The following is a 17,316-nucleotide window of genomic DNA, read 5'->3' as shown; positions in this document are numbered from 1 at the left end:
GTCAACATTCGCATCTCACCTAAGAAGGCTTGATTCAAGTCACTAAAGTGCCCGAAAACAATGTGAAATGTGGAAGGGTTTCTTACACTTGCATTTCTTTATCAGTTATCACACTCGGTTATCATTTTCAAATTTTTCCCGGGATCACTTTCAGCAGTATCCCATAATCTGTCCTAACTGGTATCAGAACAGCGTACTGGGGATACGAGATCTGCATTAAACGTTCAAGCAAGACAAACACCCAAACTACGGTCGTATTTTGCCCTGGATGAGACATGCGCTAAAGTATAGAACACGGTTCCACAAGAGCTCAGATATAGGAGCTCCCTTGAGTCGTTTGAATAATAAAAAAAATATCTGATTATGTTTCAATCGATAGAGTTGACTAATAATTAACATTTTTGTAAACTTTGTTATTATCATTGTTGTCTCTGTTTTCATTGTCATTACTATTATTTTGAAAGGTTAAGGGGGCTATGCCTTCGGGGAGGAAGGGGGAAGGAGGAATTATTAGATGTTTAGTTGTTTTGACGTGCTTGTGTTGAGTGAAGCGAGAGCCGTAACGCGTGATTAAGAGGAATTTTCACCCGCGTTTTGTTTGCATAGAGAAGTATAATTTGTTTTATGTATTTCTTATTTTAATAAACCTGATGGAATCTGAAATCTGCCTGCAGCCTATATCAACTGTTTATACCAAGATAGAAAAAAATAAAGGTCTTCATGAAAACTATTCTTTTACTATATAGATTTACAAAAAAAAAAAAAAAAAAAAAAAAAAAGAATACAGGGAAAGCAAAATTCACCAGAAGATGGCGGAACTCTAGTACAGGCTTTCTTAAACTGTGGGTTGGGGTCGCGAGAAATTTTAATATTAGGTATTTAAAAACACAGTTTTATAACATCTAGGTATTTATTTTTGCAGTTACTCTCACAAACATGTACATACAAAAAAGGTTGGAATGCGTTCACCCGGGTTCAGCGAGACAATGATTCTATAACACTGACTATAATGTGAACTAGTATAGTATTGACTCTCCTCGCAGTGTTGCCATATCGGCTTATTTATCCCCAGACTGGCTGGCTTAAATCTTGGCTTAAATTTTATTGTGATCTGGCTTATTTATCTTCAATTTTACTTTACATTTCAAAATTGTAGCGGTAATGAACAACCTCTTTGTTTGATCAGCAATAAACTATAGGTTCCAGACAGTATGAAACCTTCAAAAAACTAATGCATCTTGAGTCAAAGTATGTTTTTATGTCAATAAACCAAAATAATATTTTGAAAGACCGTATAAATCTTTGTTGTTATTATAAGTAGGAGTGGATCCACCATCAATGGGTCTAGGTTCAGGCCTTCAAGGTTTATTGTCTTTACACTCCAAAAATACTAAGCTCTATTTATGGCTGGGGGGCGATGGGTTCGGCCTCCCAACCCTTACCATATATCTTGCCAGCTATCGGACTTCTCCTTCCCTTACCATGTCTTCCAGCTTAACAATAAGACTGAAATATCTCAAGCCGGTGTCTAATCCTAGCTGGAGGTTTTTCTTTCAGATGTCTTCTTGTTTCCACAGTGGACACCTCGCATTGTTTGGCATAATGGGGGTTCACCCCTCCCTATTCGAGAAATATATTTCCCGAAATTTCCTATTCCTGTTATAGCTTCTGTAATCATTCTCGTCTCGGACCTTTTCAGTCATAGAAAATGTTTAGTCAGGGTGGGGTTGAACTTCGGGAATAATTCCTTCGTTTCCTTACACCCCACCTTCCTATGTCAATTTTGTTCCGCTTTCTCATTGCTTCAACCTCTCACTGCCACCTCCCAGCAACTCTGAGAAATTGGGATGAACGGTTCTGGACCATAATATATCAGTGATTTCCCAGCCTTAGCTACTCCATCTGCCGTCTCATTACCTTTCATTCCCGAGTGCTCTGGGACCCACATCAGGGTAATTTGGTTTCCATCGGATGCCAAGCTATTCAGGGCTTCATAGCATTCCAATTCTCAAAGTTGCCGGCTCCTTACATTCTCAAGAGCCTTTAGGCATGCTTGATTGTCATTTAAGATACATTTATCTTTTCGTGTACTTCCCAGTCCCAACAGTCTTCAAGCTGCTTGTTTTATTCCGAACATTTCAGCTTGAAAAACTGAAGCAGACTTTCCCAGGTGATAAACTGATTCCCTTTAACTGACGACAATATGTTTTGGTGTCAATAAACCAAAGTAATATTCTGAAAGATCGTACAAATCTTAAAAAAAAAATCTTTTGAGAAATTTATGGCCATTAATGAAAAACATTTACTAACGTCATATGAAGTTTCATACCGTATTGCTAAAAATAAAATGTCGTTCACCGTTGGAGAAGATCTTGTATTGCCTGCTGCCATTTCTAGAAAAATGGTAGAAATACTAGATGAATATAAATATGCAAATGATATTAAAAAAATTTCTTTGCCAACCGACATTGCCTCCAATAGAATTTTCGATATTAACATGGACCAACGAGTGTAGCCTGTTACAAGAATTAAAAAAAGCTGGCTCAGCTGTTATTACATGTCAGTTACATTTATAAAGATTCGTGTTGGAAGAATTGTTAGTTTTTCGGCCTATGAAAGACCATACTACAGGGAATGACATAATTATATTGTAAAGTTGACAAATTTTTATTACTGAAGGTTTGAAAAAAAAATGCTGTTGAATATGCAAAGATGGTGTAAGAACAATGACGGGCAAAAATATTGTTTTTGAAATATTTTTTCAAGCTGCTCATTATGATCATATAACTTTTAGTCACTGCCTTATTCTCCAAGAGGCGCTTGGAGCAAGAACTTAGCACCAAAATTAAACGATGTGCTTCAGGACGCTGTTAAGATTACAAATTTTAGTAAGAGCCATGCCCTTTACAGCCGTTTATTTTCAAATCTCTGTAAGGATAAGGATTCGAGCACAGCTTTATTATTACATGCAAAAGTAAAGTGGTTTTGAAGAGGTTAAAGTTTAAGAATATTGTTGTTGTTAAAGGACGGAATTAAAATATTTTTATCCAAACGGAAAATGTTTCAAAATGACTTATGGCTATCCAAGTTGTGTTATTTGTCAGATATCTTTGCAAAATTAAACAATCTCAAGTTGTTTCCAAAAAAATGGAATGTATTTACTCCAAATGATAAAGTTGCAAGTTTTATAAAAGAAATATCAATATTTGGTAAGTATGGTAGAAAAAAATTTTTCAAAATGTTTTCCAGTGTCGACAATTTTATAGCCGAGAGAAATCATTCTAAAACTGTCTATCGCAAAAATTATTGTAGGTCACTTAAAAGCGCTAGAAACACAGTTCTGTACATATTTTATATTAAATATTGATTTTGATAAGGCAGATTCGATTCAAAACCTGTTTTGATTTGATAATTACCATAAAAAACAAAGTAAATGAAAACTCTACTATGCCCAAAGCATCTAAAGCCATCGGTGTTAGAGGGTGCTTTTTTCTTTACCTAGATTATGCCGGTGAACAGGCTCAAATAAACCAGTAATTTTTTGGCAATCAGCTCTGCATGATTTTGAGGTTTTATAAATAAACTGTTCTTTATATGTGCCTTAACAAGCATTCTATTCTGGAAGAAAATACTCTCGAAAAAAGTGTTTTGACGTGAAGAGGGACATTTGATAATCTAGGACGAGTTTCCTTGCGTTCAGTAAGCACATAGAAATTTGTGTTCAATAGGTAATTGGAACTATTAAACAGCATTGAAAAGGACTCGCTTTAACATATTACATTTATTTTTTCCTTATTGGGCTGTATAATTCAATAAGCTGCAAATGGTTCTAATTTAAATATAAAATTTTTAGTATATTTTTTTATATGGATAAATTAGAAATTGGTCCTGATAGAACATTATTAAAAGAATCTACGGAGTTATAATATTTTAACAATATTTTAGAGTTTATTTAGTGTTGCAATATTTTAGTGTTTTTTTTTTTTTATCCTAGAAATAACGTAGATGTATAGAAAGGAAAATTTAGACCACTAGAGTTAAAACTTTTAACCGTTTCCTTCAAGTCATGTAAAATGAATTCTTCTGCTAAACGTTGTTTAATAGTACACATTAAATGCGCGCACATTAAATAAGCTCTTTTTGGCGCTGAAAGAGTGGTCAATACTAAATATTACTCTATTGCCATCTGATTCTTTTTTTGTTGTGCGGTAAGTTTGTGCTGTTCAGAAATTCGCTAAGGATATGAAAGAGGGGACCTAAATACAGTGATGGAATTTGGTAATTGTGAAAGTAATGAATAGGAAGAAAGTCGAGTAAAGGAGTAATCGTCTTCCACTCCGTTTGCAACTATATCGGCTTCACTGCCGATAATTAGTCCTGTCGTTGCGCAAAGGCGTCTAATTCAGATATCTTAGCTTATAAAAAAGCGTATAAAAAATCTCTTTCTAGACTAACTGTATTTATTTAAAAAATTAATTTTAAGATGGGTCGAAGAATCTTTCGTGATTTTCACGATTGGATTCAAAATGATCTGATCTCTGAAAGTTTTATTTGCTTGGACCTGCTTCTCTCTGTGAAATATCGTAAAAACTTTTCTGGAATTTGATTTTCTACCGTAGTTTAGAGCAAGAACACCAGCTTTAGAGAAGAAGAAAAAGTGATCACAGTCTATCATACTACTAAATCTTCTAGAACCTTGAGTTTGGCAGCTCCACAAGGAGAGGCCTTCAGCCAGTTTTTTTTTTTGTGGAATTTTTTACGATTCTGCCTAACTATATTCATTGATAGTTTTTTTCCCTTATAAAATAAATTGTTTTCCTTTTAGGAATTTACTTTGGAGTTTTCCCGTGACCGTAAATCTATGTCATCGTACTGTGTACCATTGAAAGCTGGACTCCTGAGCAATGGCCCCAAGATGTTTGTAAAAGGAGCCCCTGAAGGTGTCCTTGACCGTTGCACACATGTCCGTGTAGGAACTAAAAAGGTCCCAATGACTCCAGCTATTATGGACAAGATTTTGGAAGTCACTCGTGCTTATGGTACTGGGCGAGATACCCTTCGATGCCTCGCTTTGGCCACGATTGACGATCCAATGGACCCTAAAGACATGGACATTATTGATTCTACCAAATTTGTCAAATATGAGGTAATATTATTCTGCTAATCTTTTAGATTCCTAAATTAAAGTCAATTCTCCTCGTGTTCGGTTTTTTTTGTATGTCCTTCATATTTAACTAGGGTTGTAAGTAGGGGGGGGGGGTAGCCCTGCTACCCCCCTTTTTCATGATATATATATATATATATATATATATATATATATATATATATATATATATATATATATATATATATATATATATATATATATATATATATATATATATATATATAAATATATAAATAAATAAATAAAGGAATTTGGAATCTCTCCTGACCCCATTGCGATGGAGAAACAAAAAAGGGTGAAGTAGTAAGGAGAGACTAAAACTTCATACGAGGCAAATAATAATAATAATAAAAAAAAAAAAAACTAAAAAGAAAACACTAGTGCCAAACGTAGTCTAGTATTGCAGTTATCAGGGAGAGAAAGGTGGACTCCTGTGAATGAACTATAACTTTGGACATAGGAAATTATGACCCCCCCCCCCTTCTGACTTTGATTCCATTCTTTATCCATCTACCTGCGGATTTTTAGCCTAATATTAAAATTTTTTCTCCTCGAATACAATTTTTACCCCTAAAAGAATATGTATCTAATGTTTGCGGGGAAAGTGTTAGGTTTGGGGCTTGAATCCACGACCTTGTGATTAAGGTTCTTATCAATTACACACTCTTTTGAGCAGGCGGGGCTTTCTAAAAAAAAATTTGTTTTTGCATTTATATATGAAACTAAGCATGCTTTCTATAGAACTATGGAGTGAACAGAATAATTTTGTGCCAAAAGTATCTTTAGTCATTTACTTCTTTTTTTGTGTGCCCGAAAGACAGGGCTGCTGACTTGGCATAGTTGGCGTTCATCCAAGAGCTTTCAAGCACCCTCCTTCTCTACGATTGTATTCTTATAAGGATATAATTCTTATATACGATTGTATAAGAACTTATGTGGACTTTCTAGGCATTGTTTTCTTTTTGAGTTATTTAAAGTCGTTTAATCGTGTTTTTGAGGTGGAGGTAAGACTCGAAACCTAAAATGTTTTTTTTTTATCCTGATGCCCAAGATGTTGCGTATCTAAATGTCAATTTTTTTAAGGTGGGGGAAAGGTCTACTGTTTGAACTTACGGATTATGGTAATTCTAATCTAGAGGCAAAGTCTTCTCTTTTCAATCTGCTCTGTTTAATAATAAAAACGTTAAAGATCGCATAGAGCCATTGATGGTTTATAGGTTGTCAAATTGATGTTTCATATTCTTGGTTGTTTTTAGAGGGGCAGGTAGTAATCTTGTCGTCCAACCTTGCGGCAGCAAGAATTGAACCCCGAGCCCCGTGTTGCCGAACAGAGCATCAATCCACAGTGGATCTTCTTTTTAATAGTAGTCAAGAGTTCTTTTTATTTCTAGCAAAACTGTACATTTGTTGGGGTTGTTGGTATGCTTGATCCCCCTCGTAAAGAAGTCCTTGATGCAATTGAACGCTGTCGTGCTGCTGGTATTCGTGTCATTGTTATTACTGGCGACAACAAGGCCACCGCTGAAGCTATCTGTAGGCGAATTGGTAAGTTATCTTTCTAATAATAATAGTTATCATCATTACAATTATCTGCAGGCGTTATAGTATAATATGATGCCTGCTAATATTTTAATTATTAAATTATAACTATCTGCAGACGATGTGGTAAGTTTTCTCTTGTTTGTCTAAAAATTTTCGTTTTCTGAAAGTGATCTTTTCACTGAAAATGAAACTTCTGAAAGTGAGTGGTCTTTTTCTGAAATACCGGTTTAAAATGGGGAAACACTGTCGAACTCTCTGTCCAGGTGTTCCTGCATAAAAGGGAAGTGGTTTCGCTGTTGTGGATTCGTTTCAACTTCAGTTCTTTTTTATATCGAACTATAATTAGAAGAACAATCTTATGATTTGATCACATAACTAAATTTTAGAATCTTCTAATTTGTGTAAACTTGTTTCCTATGGGTACCTGCTATTTATTATGATACTTATTGGTTACACACCAAACAAGCCATAAACTTAATTTAAAGTTGGAATTATTGGCAACCGTATGTTTAGACAGTAAATAAGGAGACTAGTATGTGACGTTTTGTTTTTTAGCCCTAAATACATATAGCTAATGACAATTTTTTAGATTTTTGGGAGCGAAACAATTGTTGTCCTGAAGGAAGGCCCTAAACTAGGCTCGGCTTTGCCACCTAAAGGAGAATATTCTATGTAATTCTCCCGTACACAAATAAGTCGCTCTTATACCCGGGCTAGAAAGCATTGCTTCTTCTACAGGCTATCCCCTTAAATGGCAAGCATTTTCTATTTTTGCATTTGCATATGACTTAACTCTTGGTTTAACTCTGTTAACCAATGTTTAACTCTGTTAATGATTTAACTCTTGGCTTAATGGCAGATATTATATCTGCCTGCCGGTTATAATACCGATAACCGGTTCTTTTGGTGGTTCAGAAAATACTCCCTTGTCAGTATTTCTTGTAGCTCTAATTCAGTATCGCAGCTGCTTTCAACTATTGTTTTGCCTCGTATCATTTTAGTATAGATGTAAAGCTATATCTTGCAGCTCCCCACTTTGAATGACAGGATTTTGCGGCCTCTCTTATTTTTCCCAAAGTATTAATGAAGATTCCAAAATTTGCTGATAAAAAAAAAGCCTACTCATAAGATCCGTTTTTTGTGGCTCTAACTTCATAGTTAATTGACACAATCGGGTGTGGATGCATTTTCACTTAGATTCATACGAATCTGATGAAAAAAATAAAATAAATACAAGACAATATTTGCCCTAGTTGTGCAATCTAAAGTTGTAAAGCTAAATTTTAACCCTCTCTCCCATAATAATCTGTTGAGACTAAAAGGAGAACCTCGTGATGCTTATACAGAATTGATACAACCACAAAAAATGCTGTGGATTGTACTCTTGTTTTGATTGCAGTATATGCCCTGCTGCTTTGGCCAAACGCTTTGCTTTTACCCTCCGATGGATATTAATAATGTTTTATAAGTTTTATAAGCGTTTTTAATTTATATATTTTAAGTTTTTTATTTCTTTTATACTTTTGAATTATATGACTACAAAATGATTTTTCTTCAGTTCTATACATTTGAGAAGAACTACGACTTTTGAATGTCCTAAGTAATTGAAATATATTATGTAACGTAGTTGACGTAATAGGGAGCGGTATTCCACTGGCGTCACTCAGAAGAGAAAGGCTGGCTTAATTTAGTGGTAAAAAAAGAACGAAGCCGAACTGAATGTACAAGTTGTTATCAGTGGTATTTTTATAGGTGTCTTTGGTGAAGATGAAAATACGGAAGGTATGGCCTACACTGGACGCGAATTCGATGACTTGTCTGTTGAAGGTCAACGTGATGCAGTTGCTCGTTCTCGTCTTTTCGCTCGCGTTGAGCCTTTCCACAAATCCAAGATTGTTGAGTATTTACAAGGCATGGGTGAAATTTCCGCTATGGTAAGTCAGTCTAGCGTACTGTAGTTTATTTCATTACTTATGTTTCCTCTCTATAATCCGTGGAGGATTCTCTAATAAATTTGGATTGTCAGGCAAAATTTTCTTAGTTTATCGATTAAACTTCAATTTAAAAAGCAAATTGAAGTATTTGTACGAATATTTTTTTTACGAATTAATGTTGTCTTTTTATCGATATTGTTAATATTGCTCGAGTAGAAAAAATCTTCTAATTAAGTTGCTAATTAAGTCACACGTATCCCCGTCTTTTTGTCATGTTTAAAGATCATTTCAAACAAACTTCAGTGATTGATCTAAGATCAATCGATTGATCCGAAATTAGGCACTGAAAGGTGTTTTCAAAGTCCTTGCTATCAAGCCTTGTGTAAATGTAAGAATTGAGAGGGTTTGCCAACGCAGGTATAACACTTGACTCACTTCTAAATAAAAAAAAAGTTTGGCCTTGACTGAACCACTTTTTGGTTTGTACTTTTCTTGATTTGGTAAGTTCTCAGGGTTTGAATTATATTTGTAGTCAATGTTTAGACTTTTTGAGCCTATTTTTTGTGGAATCTTTTGAGACTTACCAGTAGGGAAGGAATGAAGATGTGAGCTTAAAAAACAATGCTTTTATTGTTAATAAGATCGATTAACTCTTCAGTATATTCAAAGTCGGAAATCCTTTCGAAAAACAGTAGCCTTTAGCGCTTAACACTATGGTGTTCCCTATAGTAAAGATCATAAGGCTCTAATGTTTTATTATTATTTGCCATTTTTTTTCCCAGAGGTACTCCATACGGAAGTGATGGTCGTATAAACTTCGGAGGGGCTTATTTGATTGGAAATTGAAAGTTCCATTTCCCTTTTAATAGTCAAAAGAGACTGGAGGGCAACTAGCTCTCCCCCTCTTATCTATCCTCAAATCCATCTGAAAAAAATTTCGAGGTAGACATTTTTTAAAAATAAGTTCAAAACTAGAAAACAAAGACTCAGGGGTCGATATGAGAATATCGTAACGTTTTTATGTGAGGTTTTTAGAATAATTCAAAGATCAGATAATTCTAACTCTCACCCTCACTAAAAAAAAACTCATTAATGATATTTTATTCCGAAACTTGTGAAAGCTGAACCCTATCCCTCTATAGCCCGAGCTTCCTCTTTTCCCCCCTAAAAAACTTATCAATGATAAATCATGGGCGCTGACCTCTGGTCCTTCCTCCATTGCTCGACCCCGCCAAAAAAAAGAAGGAAGAAAACGTATTAACGATATTTTGTTCCAAAAATATGGGAACTGACCCCCTGGCCTAAACCCCTCCCCCACCCCGCAAAAAAGTCATTAACGATTCATTATTCCAAAACTCCAGGGAGCTTACCCCTGGTCCGTCCTCCATGGCCTGACACTTCCGAAAACAACTCATCAACAATATTTTATTTCAAAAATCATTGGAGCTGAGCAGTGGCCCTCCCTCTTTGGCCCGACCCCCCCCCCAAAAAAAAAAAAAACTTATTGAAGATATTTTATTCCAAAAATTTTGGGGACTCACCTCTGGCCCTCCATGGCCAGATGCCCTTCCCCCTTGAAGAAAATTTATCAATGCCCCCCTCGGAAAAACAAACAAAACGATTCACGAAATTTTATGCAACAAATCAAGGGAGCTGACCCCTGGTCTTCCCTCCATGGTATGACCCCCCCCCCCCCACACACACACACACACACACGCACCCACTCAAAGAAAAGCTTATTAACGATGTTTTATTCCACAAATCAGGGGAACCAAGTTTAATCTTATTATCTCTTTCCGAGATTTTTCAAGACTTCCTAACTGTCCACATGTAGTTTTCAGTAAAGTGCCAGTGACGAAGTAGGTTTCAGACTTTTGCAGTAAGAGGAGGAGGCAATACCGAAACTCTTGTTGTTCATTTCAAGGTGGATTTGTGTGCTCGATTTAAGTTTCACTCGAATTAAGATTTATTTATTCATTTACATTAGTACCTATTGTATATTTGTTTGCTACGATTATTTATTAGTTCCTGCTCGTTTTGGGTTTCATTTATTTTTTACTAGTAATTTCTGGTCGTTTTTAATTTGGATTATTGTAGTTTTCCATTTCTCTGATCTTGTTTAATATGGTCTTTACTTTACTTTGAAAAAATTCTTTTTTTATTTTTTTTTTTATTAATTAATTTAAATAAGAATTGCCTTGCTAGTCTATTCAAAATCAATTTATTTCTATCATGTGTTCATGGAAGGTAAAAAACGGAAGCCAGTATTTTGCATCCAAAATAATTGCTCCGGTTTCCTAAAAGTATTACAGTTAACCAAAATTTACTTTAAAATTTGTGAAAATTTATTTCTGATAGCCTTCTTTTAGCAGTGAAATTAACATTCACAACCCTGAAAGTTTTGCAAAACATGTTCCCATTTATCAGTAATTTATTTTACCCCTCCCCCTCAAAAAGTTTTAACCTTCTGATTCAGTGATGTCCCTCTCTGCTCGTTTGTCTTTCGTGACTACAAAAATTGTACATTTGTTGGAGGGTCCCGTATAATCCAACACCAGTAATACCTGCTATAACTTATGTAAATAAGTGAATGAGAAATTAAAATACCGAAGCGCCGATACAAATTTTGTTGGACTTATCTTTCAAAATGTTTAGTGAAAGGAAACAAATTTATTATTGATCAATGAAATGTGGGACGCATTCTTGGTCAACTGACAATTTTTAATGTACTTCTTGTTATATCATAGACAATGTATGTGCTATAGCAATGTCTCAGCAATTGGTGAGTTATAATTTTTATTAATAAAGCCTCGAATTGACCGAAGCACAGGGATAAAGAACGGTCTGAAAACATCAGTAAATCTCTGCTTTGAATTTTTATGATATCGTTTCGTTAAATGTGATTATTTCTTGTCTATACGAGAAAGAAAAATCCGCGACGAGCAACGAATTAATGGAGACAACTACACTACGTCCGTGTTTATCTGTAGAAAATTAGGTTGGGTATAGCTAAGAAGATAGGCTTATGAAGTGGTTGAGTCTGCGGACAAAATCGCTGCTTATTTCTGGTTTTGCCCATTTACCCTGCAAATGCAGCCGCTTACTGAATTTCTCGATAAAATTGTAAAATCAATGTTATTTGTTTAGTCATCCTAGTATTCACTATTCTCCAGGCTTGTATACTAGTGTATGGATCTATTTTAGACTGGTGACGGTGTGAACGATGCGCCAGCTTTGAAAAAAGCCGAAATTGGTATCGCCATGGGGTCTGGCACTGCTGTCGCCAAATCTGCCGCTGAGATGGTTTTAGCTGATGATAACTTCTCTACCATCGTTGCCGCCGTTGAAGAAGGTCGAGCTATCTACAACAACATGAAACAGTTTATCCGCTACTTGATCTCTTCCAATATTGGTGAAGTTGTCTCGTAAGTTTATTTTCTTTGCGTTTTCTCTTTTTTCGGCTAACTTTTTTTTCTTTTTTCCCAAAGTTTAATAGTCTGGAACTGTTAAGTCTTTAATTGCCCTTTATTGTACAGGGAAACTGAATCGAAATTTTCAGTAAAGATCACTCTCATTTTATGAAAGTTCTTTTATGTTTTTTTTTTTTTTTAGCAATAATGGCATAAATCAAGGATACTGCAAAGTTAATATTTTTAAAAAGAGATTTTTGAAGATTTTTTTTTCGGAGAAAGGTTGACCTCTCAAAAAGGGTCAGACTTGTTATTGAAGGGGACAAATAAAAAACTTAACAATGAAGAATTTTCGAAGAAAACTGTTTATGTTTATAGAGGGGTGGAGTGGGGGTCTTATCTACTGCCATTTTTGATGTAGAGTAAAATATGGTGTAAAGGACCGTTCAAAAAAAATGTATGCTTCCTGGGAGTACGGAAGACGAATAATATTTGTCCATGCAAATTGACAATATCACCGTACAAGATTGCTGGTTAATTTGCAAAACTTTGGGCATGTAATATTTACACTAAGGCGAGAGTCTAAGGTGTAAAAGAAATCTCTCCCGCGTGCCTAATGTATCTCTCCAAAATATCGCTGGATACTCTGCTGGATACCAGCAGAGAATCGGTTTTTCCGTCGTTGGTAGGCTCTACGATTTCCTCCTTTCAAGTTGAGGGGAATCTTTTTTTTTATGGCCCACAAACAAAGGCTGAAACTATTGATAAATCCTTCATTTAATTTTAAATCTTGTTGACATGGATAAAGAGTCTACTAAGTCTACGAGAGCGTTTCTAGTGTATTACTTTACGAGAATCATCAAACAAATAGGCTGCTAGGCGATCCACAGTTTGGCTTCTGACATAAAAAGATCGAATTTCTGGCTCTGGGACATGATACAGCGTAACTTTTTTTTATTATTATTATTTTTATATATATATATATATATATATATATATATAATCACAATTCCAAAGCTTTTGATACGGCTTAGGCTAGAGAAGCATAAATTACTTCTAATCTTTGGTCGACATTTCGTTCTGGATTATAGTCTCTTTATTCAATCGTTCTATGATCGGTGTCTCTCGCGTTATTCTGTATCATAATCTGATGCTTGGATAGTCAGGTTCAATTCAGAAAAACTGTAGAATCTCGTTTGTTGGTCGGTGGTCTTGCTTCGTCATCCCAGTTTTACCTTTTGAAATAAAGCCGTCGAGGGAGCTGATGAATGTAGAATCCTGTTTGTTCATTTTCAGTTGACCTTTCTTGAAGCTCCCACCGTGACCAGGCTCAATCCTCTTGTGCAGATATCTGGGAGCAATTCGTGTCTCGAAAAGCTGTCTTTCATCCAGTTCAATGGTCCCTCTTGATAAATAAATAACGACGAAGACCACACTGCCTTTCCATCACAAACACCAAAAACAAGAAGAACAATAGGGAATTTCTCAAAACAGTGGGAAACAATTTAGAATGAATATTTCGGCCCTATGTCCAACGGCCGTCCTCAGCAATACAAAGATATATAATAAAAAACAACTTACAAGAGGATAAAATCAATAAAACTAAAATGAACAATTTTTCAAAACAGTCCCAGCATCCTTACCTCAGCGAAGTTCAACCAGGACTCATCACAAACACCAAAAACAAGAAGAACAATAGGGAATTTCTCAAGACAGTGGGAAACAAATTAGAATGAATATTTTGGCCCTATCTCCAAGGGCCGTCCTCAGCAATACAAAGATATATAATAAAAAACAACTTACAAGAGGATGAAATCAATAAAACTAAAATGAACAGTTTTTCAAAACAGTCCCAGCATCCTTACCTCAGCTGGGAATTTTCATTAATATGACCAAACGTAGGAATTGTTAAGGCAAAGTGCTTCTCATACAGCCTCTTATCTTTAAGCATAAGTTGTGTTTATATTTGGTATCAGGGTTCTGCCTTCATATATTGTTAGACAAATTTTATTTTTCAGTATTTTCTTGACTGCTGCCCTCGGACTTCCTGAAGCTTTGATTCCAGTACAACTTTTGTGGGTCAATTTGGTCACTGATGGTCTCCCAGCTACTGCTCTTGGTTTCAATCCACCCGATCTTGACATTATGAACAAACCACCCCGTCGTGCTGATGAGGGTCTCATTACAGGATGGCTGTTTTTCCGTTATATGGCTATTGGTACATATGTTGGTGCTGCCACTGTAGGTGCTGCCGCGCATTGGTTCATGATGTCACCCACTGGACCCGGTCTTAATTTCTATCAGTTGGTGAGTACATCACTCTCTTTTCATGCTTCCCTCTTTCTGTGAGGTTTTTTTTTTTTTTTTTTTGGGTCTCTACCCTATATAAATTTGTATTCTCTGTTGAACAAAATATTTGTAGATGAAAAAATGTCTGAGATTCTCTCTCTCTCTCTCTCTCTCTCTCTCTCTCTCTCTCTCTCTCTCTCTCTCTCTCTCTCTCTCTTCCTCTTCCTACTTTAACTTTCTCTTCCTCCCTCCCTCTCTTCTCTCCCTCTACCTGTCCTTCTCTTTCATCCTTGTAAATCTCATACATATTCTAAGTTTTTAGAAAAATTACCTGTTTCAGTTTTGTACAACTTATTAAATTTATCTAGTAAAATCGGATGATTTTTGTTCACTATTTTTCAAGGCGGTGTTGTGTAAGTTTGGTTTAAAGACGTAATTTACCAAATGTTACTAGGAATGGGATGCTATTAAATGCAAGTGAAGGAATATTAAACTAGCGTTAAAAGAATTTAATATAAAAATTTTGCTAGGTGAGAAGGGGCTTATTGCCAGTGCTGCAAATCTTTCAAAAGAAAGATTTGCAGTTGCCGAACTTTCTAGTTTTTGACTTTTTCTTTCTAGTTTTCCGAACATCCCGCGTAAAATGTCTAATTTCCCTCTCCCTTCCCTGTTATATATGTACACTTGGTGATACCTTTTTAATACAAATTCATGATTTAATCTATTAACAATTGTATTTTTTTTGTTGATACTCTATCGTCAAGCCAGCAGGGTCGTTACTAGCCAAAATGTTTGGGGGGGGGGGCGAGAGGTTTTACAATTAGCATAACGCCCGTTTCAAAAGCAATACGGGAAATCACTGCAGAAGTCAGTAAAACCGCTGCATTTACCAACCCATATTCTGATCTTGGTAAAAATCATGTCACTATTGTAATGCTGTTTATTTAACCAAATGGCAAATTATCTGGCATCATTGGCAAATTACCTGGCATCATCCGTAAAACCAATGGCGTCATCCGTAAAATTACGGCAGGAATCGGTAAAAGTGCTGCATTTACCAACCCAGATTCAGATTTTGGTACATATCATGTCGCTATTGTAATATTGTTTATTTAACCAAATGGAAAATTATCTGGCATCATTGGCAAATTACCTGGCATCATCCGTAAAACCAATGGTATCATTCGTAAAATTACGGCAGGAATCGGTAAAAGTGCTCCATTTACCAACCCAGATTCAGATTTTGGTACATATCATGTCGCTATTGTAATACTGTTTATTTAACCAAATGGAAAATTATCTGGCATCATTGGCAAATTACCTGGCATCATCCGTAAAACCAATGGTATCATCCGTAAAATTACGGCAGGAATCGGTAAAAGTGCTGCATTTACCAACCGAGATTCAGATTTTGGTACATATCATGTTGCTATTGTAATGCTGTTTATCTAACCAAATGGAAAATTATCTGGCATCATTGATAAATTACCTGGCATCATCTGTAAAATTACGGCAGGAATCGGTAAAAGTGCTACATTTACCAACCAAGTTCGAAATTTCTGTAGATGACATGTCAGTATTCTCGTGGTCTTTGTTGAATCGAACAAAGAATTTAGTGGCGTCTGAAAAATCGTGCTGCAAAGCGCCACGATTTTATCGACTTCTTTTTTTACCGAGTGACCAAAAACATTGGGGAGGGGGCTCTCCTCCCATACGTGACGGCTCTGCAAGCTAAGGTAGGCTTTCATAAAGCACTTGGCTGTTGTATAGTAATTAAAGGAAGAGTTTTCGGGGTCCATCTTTTATTGTAAATTACCTGTGTCTAATTTTAAGTACTGGCCAAGAAAATAATTGGGGATATCTTCCTCTTCGGGAAGAAATCATTATTGTTTTATATTTATTTCTTGTTCTTTCAATAATATTGTAAATCTTATGATTTGAAAACTACAGGAGAACATGTTTGCCAATTTTTCTTGCAATAGACTTTCATCTTTATTAATTTTTTTTTCTTGACTGATTTGTGTAAGAGTGAATAAGCAGTTTTCCCCTTTCAAAACAGTTTGGGTTTTAAGACTTGATAAGTCTTCTCCCAACAGAGCCATCGTTTTCAATATACCGCTTGTATTCCTAAGAATGAAGCAGCTGTTGTGTCTTTAAAGGCCTCTTTTCTCTTTCTTTTCCTCGACAGATTAATTTTCTGGTGGTTTTTGTCTACATATTAGTGTAAAAATCAGTAAGTGACCAAAAAATTTGACTTGGTATACGAAAAATTTATTTTGCCCCTCCCCTCTTCATTTTCGTGCATATATAGTAATGTTGGGCGATAATTTGATTAATCGACTTATCGATCAATCGATGTTGTTACTTTCGATATTCGATTGTAGATATATCTGTTATGATATTTCTGATGACTTTTTTTTTACTCAGATTAACTTTAGGTTTTGCCAAAATTCAATAACAAACATTTTAATTTAAGAGTATTTTTCGACATGTTTTTCAAATTTTGAATAAATAAAAAAAAAACTTCCATTATATGGATGAATATTATACAAACACACATTTTGAATTACTCGGACTCACGATAGAGAAAAACAAGACCCTATGGTGGCGCAGTGAGTTCGACCTTAGCATGGTAATACGGGACCCAGAGATCGAATCATGCTGCAGTAATGCACTGCAGGGCCGACGCAGGGACCTGAGTAGTCAAGAAGCGTGGTTAATCTGATACAATACATTAGAAAAATAAGATACTGACTAATTTTGACTATTCAAAATAAGCCGCATGTTAATAATTTCCCCTTAGAGTCGGTTTTGCCTTTCAGCGATTAAATAATTTTTCCACTGAAATTACGGAGTAATATTAAAATTCCAAAGACAGAAATTGTTCCGTGTACGAGGGGGATAACTTCTCCTCAATACCTCGCTCTTCACACCAATTTTAAAAATCTCCTTACTGTACTTAAATGGCTCTTTT

General features: G+C 35.5%; 1 protein-coding gene across 8 annotated transcripts in view; it reads left to right on the top strand.

Moving 5' to 3' along the window:
• The window catches only part of LOC136039847 (calcium-transporting ATPase sarcoplasmic/endoplasmic reticulum type), a 79,259-nt gene that overhangs the window by 40,229 nt on the left and 21,714 nt on the right, over positions 1-17,316 (top strand). For all 8 annotated transcript variants that reach the window (XM_065723774.1, XM_065723777.1, XM_065723775.1 and 5 more), the window contains 5 exons: positions 4,826-5,146; positions 6,559-6,712; positions 8,462-8,643; positions 11,848-12,068; positions 14,072-14,360. In XM_065723774.1, the coding sequence (XP_065579846.1) occupies positions 4,826-5,146; positions 6,559-6,712; positions 8,462-8,643; positions 11,848-12,068; positions 14,072-14,360 (1,167 nt within the window). The remainder of the gene's footprint in view (positions 1-4,825; positions 5,147-6,558; positions 6,713-8,461; positions 8,644-11,847; positions 12,069-14,071; positions 14,361-17,316) is intronic.

Source organism: Artemia franciscana, chromosome 20, assembly GCF_032884065.1.
Source record: "Artemia franciscana chromosome 20, ASM3288406v1, whole genome shotgun sequence".
NCBI lineage: Eukaryota > Metazoa > Arthropoda > Branchiopoda > Anostraca > Artemiidae > Artemia > Artemia franciscana.
Note: the sequence above shows the minus strand (reverse complement) of the source record. Positions and strands in the feature narration are given on the sequence as shown.